Here is a 7,281-nt window from a genome sequence, read left to right as displayed (position 1 = left end):
CAGACAGGTAGGTGCTCACCATGAATGCTTTCTTCTCCTCCACGGTCTGGAAGCGGCCATGGCCAAACTTGGAGGTGGTGTCGATAAACTTAAGGTCAATCTTCTCCAGGGCCCGCCGTTTGGTCTGCACCAGCAAGGACTGTGGGCCGAGAGGAGAAAAGGTCAGTTATGAACAGCAGGGCTTTCGCTGCACCATCTTACTTCCCAGCCTTCCCTAGAGGGCAGAGCAGTCATGTCTGGCTGGTTGTATCCAAAGAACTGGCCTGGCCCCGTGAAAGCAGAAGCAAACAGCTGGGCCAGACTGGAATTTCCTCCTCCAGGACTTCAAAGACCATGTTGAAGGAGCAGCAAACCCCCCTTTCCTTTGAACTCCCTGTCTGTGGACTGTTCCTATGTTAATAAGCTTCTCTCCTCCCCACAGGTTCCTGGTGCAGGGTGCCACCCGGGCCCAAGCCTCACCTTGCGGAGGGTGAGCACTCGCTTCTTGGTCCCCACCACACAGCCTTTCAGCATGACAAAGTCATTGGTCACTTCGCCGTAGTGGACAAAGCCACCCTGGGAAAAAGCAAGGCCATCCGGTCAGCACGTATCACAGAGGACCCTTCCGGTTTAGGTTGTCCCCAGCCACCCGCCCGGGGATGCTCTCAGAAGGAGGGCAGCACGGGATGTTTCTGCAGCCCGACTCGGGCACTGTGCCCAGCACTCATTCCAGAGCCTCATCACCCAACAGCTGGACTGGAGACCCCACTTCTCTCCAGCCAACCCCAATCAGTGGACCGATGACAGGCCATTTACAGGGAACAGAGCTGGCTGCCATGCAGGGACCAGTAACTGACTGCAAACTTGGCCTCATGGGTCAGACAGGCCCAAAGAGCATCAGGGTCCCAGCCCTACTGGCGGGGCCTGGAACAAATTCCCACAGGAGGGTGAAATCTGCCAGACCCCAGGCCTCAGAGGCCAGAAAAGACAGCTAGCTCCTAGCTCCGTTCCTCACCAGAGGGTTGATGCTCTTGTCAGACAGGTCATAGTCGGTGGAGGCGTTGTTCTTGATTAGCTTGCCGTCCTTGATCAGGTAGCCCTGGCCAATCTTGTAGATCTGCACAAGGGAGCGAGCGTAAGTAAGACTTGGGAAAGGACACAGGCAGGAGACGCCCATGCACAGGGCAGGGTGGCCATTAGGGACTGTAATGCCCACTGAGCAGTGGGCCTAGCCTGCAAAGGACACTGGGAAAGCAGTCCTGATGGGGCGCCCCAGGCTCAGAGGTTATGAAGAGCTGGCTGGCTCTACATTAAAGACACTGCTATCCAACAGAGTGGACGGAGGCCACTCCAACACTTCCTGGGAAGGACAGGCTCCCATAGTTCACGATAATCAGCTGCACCAGAACCACCTTTGAGGATGGCACCTTATAAATCATATCACACACGAACCACGGACATCACATGGACAGCTAACTCCATGTGATGCCCAGAAGCTCCCCACCAATGGTGGTGACAGGAGACTATAACTCTCCTTCCTATAATGGGTCACCTTTCCCCTCCCAGGGTGGAACGCCCCCCCATATGACCCCACCCCAAGCACCTCACCTTCTTGTTGATCTCAGTGCGGTGATGGTAGCCTTTCTGCCCAGCCCTGGCCACAGAGAAGGCCACCCGGGCAGGATGCCACGCCCCGATACAGGCGACCTTCCGCAGCCCTCTGTGCGTCTTGCGCGGCAGCTTCTTGGTGTGCCAGCGGCTGGTGACCCCTGGAATGGACACATGCCGTTACTGGGGTGCCCGGCACTCCTGACACTGGCCCTTTTCTCCTGAGAAGGCCCCCCTGAGTTCATTGGTTTGTTAACACCCAATGACAGTGCATTTCAAGGACAGAGGTGGGTTTAACCTGCACGTTACCCTCTAATGGCCGTATCATCTCAAGTTGAATGCTTGTCTAGATGTGAACCTAGAGTTCAGGCCTTGGAGACCTCAGTGAGAGGTCATGCCCCAGTCCGCGACCGCAGGGCTGTTCTCAGAAGGAAGGCAGCAAGGAATGTTTCCGCAGCGTGACTCGGGCGCTGTGCCCAGCGCTCATTCCAGAGCCTCATCACCGAACAGCGGGTTGGAGACCCCTCTCCTGAGTCTAAGGCCAGCAATCCCGGCCACGGAAAAGCTCACCTTTGTAGCCTTTGCCCTTGGTCACTCCGATGACATCAATCATCTCGTCCTGTCCAAACACCTGGTTCACAGGGACCTGCTGCTCTAGCCTCTCCCGGGCCCAGTCCAGTTTCTCGGCCACCGTGCCTCCATTCACCTGGATCTCCATGAGGTGCGCCTTCTTCTGGCGCAGAGGAAGCAGGCGCATCTAGAAGGGAATGGATACAGCTCAGTTCCCTGCGCTTTAAGCTCTTCTCCAGCAGAGGAACGTATTGTCCTGACTCCCCACTGGGCACAATTGCCCTTTCAATTCTGATGAGCCAATCCTGACACAGGGCCCACACCAAGATAGGTCACTTAACCAGGTCCCGGCACCAACAAGCCGAATGTGCCGACCACTGACCGTCCTCTGGCCAGTGCCTTTGGGGTACTGCCCTAGTTGCCTGCCCACCTACCTCGCTCTATTACTACCAACAACTCACCTGTACCTTGGAGAGCAGGATGGCACGGCAGCCACCATATAAACTGCAAGCATTAGAAAAGGGAACAAATGCAGGCCTAAAGCTTGTAGCTACCCCTACAGAACTTCTTCCGTGGACTGCTGTCTATGTGCGCTAACGTGATCCCTAACTCAGCACTCGGGAATAGGACACACCCAGGGAGTGGCCCAGAGCACAAGGAGGCACTCCCCTGTCCAAGCCAGGCAAGGGCTCCTTCTGCCAGGTGTGAAATGCCAACAGGCATTATTTCACCACTGACTATTCACTACTTTCAGTCAGGCACTTGACAATGTTAATCATGAGTCACCAATTCCTTCAACCAGTTTTCATTAAAACGGGGTATCGTTTCCCTAATAACCGAAAGGGACACAGTGCCCTCTGCTGACAAGTGAAAGACCGACCTACAAGTGGAGGCACTGGATGCCTTACTCAGGCCACTGTCCAATGGGCCATGGCCTGGGCCCGGGAACCTAGGCTTCAAGGGCAGGGCAGTGTCTGGCCTGTTGCTGTGTTAACTTCAAACAACCCCCAGGCTGCTCTCTGGCCTACCTCCTACACCAGAAAAGAAGTTCTGAGGAACCTGAACCAGCCTAACCAACCCCCAAGTCCCCAAGGCTTGGCACCAAATCACTGAGGATGGACCGAGGTAACTGAATCTCCCAAACAGGCCACATCTGATATCAAAGCCCCACACGATCATCAGCCACCTCCAGGCAGGAAGCGGCAGGCACAGCTGCCTCCTGGGCACACTGGCAAGTGCTCACCTGGGTGTGGGCGATGACACGGATGACCTGGCAGTACTTCTTCATGCTGTTGAAGTCCTTCTCCAGCTGCTTCTTGCCATCGTCATCCTGCCACTTCTTGCAGTATTTGGTGAAGGCCTTCTTCTTAGACTTATGCCTTCAGGAGCAGAGCAGAGTTGGGGAGGGGGCCGGGTGCAGGCCTTCATCACCCCTCCGAGGGGTGAGAGGAAGGCACACGGGCACCACGTGGGGATGGGGCTCATTGCCGGCTTCTAAGGAGCCTTTTCCACCGGCAAGCGGAGCCTGGATGGAGCTCATCGGGCAGAGCCGAGCGGAGCTGAGCAGAGGTCCACAGATTAATGTAAGTCACAAACATCCAAGCACACTCATTCTTGCTCCGGTCTAGCCATTACCCAGACCACACACCCAGGCAGGACTGCTGCCTCTTGGTTTCTCCCGGGACTCTCAGTATTTCCCAGAAACCAAGAAAATACTGAAAACTGAGTCCTCAGCCAACACCCACTACGCTGCTCCCAGCTCAGGAAACCACCAACTGCTTAAAGGCCGTCTCCAGGAAGTGTTCTGTTCTGGAGGCAACTAACCCCAACACCAGAGCAGCCCTCCCATTACGGCTGAGAAGCCCTGCACAGGTGCTCCTCCCCACCCCAAGCTAGGGTGTCCCCTCCCTTACCAGTTCTTATAAAAGCGCCTTTTGCACTCATCACTGATATGCTCAGCAAAGATGGTTTTGAAGGTCCGGAGGCCCCGGGGGGTTTCCACGTAGCCCACAATGCCCACCACCACCATGGGCGGGGTCTCCACAATGGTCACAGCCTCCACAACTTCCTTCTTGTTCACCTCTGCAAAGAATGCCGTTAGTCAGACTTAAATGGTCTAACTAGAACCCCCAGCAAGGGGTAGTGTTTTATAGAAACTGTTAAGCGCTCTCGTAGGCTGGGAGGGTTACAGAAGCAGGGCCCACTGACAACTTTTAACAAAAAATATAGGACCTGCCTGGCCAGTGTGGCTCAGTGGTTGAGCATTAACCTATAAAGCAGGAGATTCCCGGTCAAGGCACATGCCCCAGTTGCAGGCTCCATCCCCAGTAGGGGGCGTGCAGGAGGCACCATTGATGTTTGTATCTCTCCCTTTCCCTTCCTCTTTGGAACCAAAAATATATATTTATGACCCTAATAAAGCAAATTAACAGCCTGGTTTCCGTTCTTTTCTATCATAGAAATCTCTATAGACGGACACATTTCTTATTACCTGGATAACACAAGCATTCTAAGTAAAATGGGGTGTCAAACTATCTCTATGGTCAGGTAGACATTGGCTACCATGGTAGGGTAATCAGGGCAGTGTCCCACTTGGCAACTTTTCCACTTCGAAACTCACAACCCAAGGCCATGGGTCGTCTTCAAGCCTTTTAGGGCAGCATACTTCTCTATGCTGTGGCTCTTGACAAATTTACTCATAGTGCTCCCTGATGTCAATACATCCCTCCTCCCACAAAGGGCAGTGCCAGCCATCTACAGCCTGGGAACGTTAACAGTTCTAAAATATACTAAGAACATCATTTGAGGTGTTCTGTTGATTTCTTAAGTCTGCCCTTACAGCTTGGCCCCAACCAGTCCAGTCCCCACCCTCCATTCCTAACCCCCCCACCAGCTTGGAGAACGACACAGCATGTACGTACTGGACCCTGGCCTGTCGACCTCCCGCACGATGTGGGTCATGCCGGCCTTGTAGCCCAGGAATGCTGTGAGGTGGACGGGCTTGGAGGAGTCATCCTTGGGGAAGCTCTTCACCTTCCCGCGGTGCCGGCTGCTGCGCTTCCGAGGCAAGAAGCCCAGGGACCCGTGCCTGGGCGCGGAGAACTTCCGGTGAGACTGTGAGAAAGTGGCCAACATTAGTGCTTGAACGTGGAATTCACTTCCGGATCCCCAGCTGACCAGATGGTCCTATGAGGAGGCTCACCAAAGCTGAATCCAGAACAGACCCAGCTAAACTGGGTTTGCTTTTTGTAGGGTCACACGTCCTGCTGTATTCATCTCAAACGCTCACTTTACAATTTAGCAAAATGAACCTCTTTTCCCTAAATCAGACAAAAGCGTGCCAGACTTTAAATCAGGTGAACAGGTGACCTTACGGTCATGAAGACCCTGAGCGCCAAGAGACTTCTGGGACACGTGGGTGGGGAGCAGGTAATGGTACTGGAGGCTCCTCTGCCCGCGAGGACACCCAGGCCACTAGAACTCACAGCCAAATCAGAACGTGACAATCAGCACAGAGTCTCTGTCCGCCCGTCAACAAGTTCATCATCTGTGGTTTCTGGGAACTCGAGCGGCCTACGTTGTCCCCCCACGCGTCCCAGAAGTTTCAGAAAGAGGACTCAACCGCCGCCACGTCTCCCCGCCTGCCTCCTGCTTTGATTCCTAACCCTCCCAACCGGCAAGAGTTACCCTGCCTGGGCCCCCAAGTCTAGGTCCTCCTGGCTGAAATGCTCGCGGGCTCCAACCTCATTAGCACTAAACTGCTAGGGCCGAGACCCAGAAATAACCCATGGCTTGAAAACGGTCGGCCCCGGGCACCCTCGCCCAGCTCCCGCCGCAAGGCCTTCTCGCCAGCCGAGCGGTAGGCCCAAGGCCAACCACAGGCCTCGGTGTTTCCCGAAAATAGGCCTGACTGCGGACCCCGCCGAGCTTCCCGTGCTCCCAGAGCAGATCCTCGGCGCTCGCACAGCCGAGATGGCGCCGATGCGCCGCGGACTCAGCCATGCCGCCATTGCCGAGGAGGGAGGCGCTAAGAGAGTACATACCATCCTGCCGCCAACGCCGCCGGTAGAGGTCGGGCGGCGCTCGGCGTGCGATATATAAAGCCCAGCCTGGCTCCGCCTCTTCCGGCGTACGAGCGCGCGCCCGCGGCGGACGTCGGGTCAGGGGGCAAGTACCGATGGCCCTTTCCACGCATGCGCGCCCTCGCCCAGCGCTTGTTCCCAGCGAGACGTGAGTTTCAGGAGCTGGCGTTGGAACCGCTACGGCGAGCGGCTGGGTTCAAACTTAGTGAAACGCCGCGGAAATGTGGCGAGGGGTTTGGCTGCAATAAACCTGTCGCTGCAGCGATGGGCGGCAGCCAGCTCTGAACACCCCGTTCCGCGGAAGGAAGATAGCTGGCTGCGTCGCTTCTTTGCGCATTGATTGCAGTCACCTCTGGAATTGAATAACTCAGCTGTGGGCTCCTGCCCCAAACCGTGTCACACATGGGACCCATTCCCGTCCCACCCAGTAGATCGGGTTTGTTGCCATGTTGCAGGCACACAGGTGGAAAGCGTTGCCCGGCTCTAAGTCGGAGAGAAAAGATTGCGCCCCTGGTTTTCTGGCTTCCAGCCGAGAGCCGCTTCCACCACACCAACTTGCCTTTAATAGGTCCTGACTTGGGCCATAGTCGGATTGGCTCAATGGAGAGAGCATCGGCCTGCGGATTGAAGGGTCCCCGGTTCGATTCCAATCAAGGGCACAGGCCCGGGTTGGGGGCTCGATCCCCAGAAGGGGGCGACCTTCCAGAAGAAGCTGGGGCTACGAGGGAAGCCCGGATCTGGAGGCCTCGATGGGTCTCTCTCACATCAATGTTCCTTCTCTCTGTCTCCCTAAAAATTAATGAAAAAACATTTTCATTTAATGCTGACACCACCCCTGAGAGATCCTCAGTCCCTTATTTTGAAAATCTTTGCTGCCAGATGTATTTCCAAATCCAGTCCCTATTATGTTTTAGATAATATGCAACATGGTGCGCATGCTGTATATTATGTAATCCTCCCAAAACTCTTTGATGAAACACATTAATTAATTCTGTAAAGATACATGAATAGTTACATGAAGTGGGATAAATATAAATAGCCT

General features: G+C 55.0%; 1 protein-coding gene across 1 annotated transcript in view; it reads right to left on the bottom strand.

Annotated features, from left to right (window-relative positions):
* The window catches only part of RPL3 (ribosomal protein L3), a 9,746-nt gene extending 3,453 nt beyond the window's left edge, over nt 1–6,293 (bottom strand). The window contains exons 1-9 of the mRNA XM_006775985.2: nt 6,201–6,293; nt 5,079–5,271; nt 4,071–4,239; nt 3,401–3,536; nt 2,158–2,344; nt 1,588–1,748; nt 995–1,096; nt 460–555; nt 20–139 (exon numbers count right to left, since the gene is read on the bottom strand). Of these exons, the coding sequence (XP_006776048.1) occupies nt 20–139; nt 460–555; nt 995–1,096; nt 1,588–1,748; nt 2,158–2,344; nt 3,401–3,536; nt 4,071–4,239; nt 5,079–5,271; nt 6,201–6,203 (1,167 nt within the window). The 5' untranslated portion in view covers nt 6,204–6,293. The remainder of the gene's footprint in view (nt 1–19; nt 140–459; nt 556–994; nt 1,097–1,587; nt 1,749–2,157; nt 2,345–3,400; nt 3,537–4,070; nt 4,240–5,078; nt 5,272–6,200) is intronic.
* Between the last annotated feature and the right edge of the window lie 988 nt (nt 6,294–7,281).

The sequence above is a fragment of the Myotis davidii genome, unplaced genomic scaffold (genome assembly GCF_000327345.1).
Source record: "Myotis davidii unplaced genomic scaffold, ASM32734v1 scaffold428, whole genome shotgun sequence".
In the NCBI taxonomy this organism is placed as follows: domain Eukaryota; kingdom Metazoa; phylum Chordata; class Mammalia; order Chiroptera; family Vespertilionidae; genus Myotis; species Myotis davidii.
Note: the sequence above shows the minus strand (reverse complement) of the source record. Positions and strands in the feature narration are given on the sequence as shown.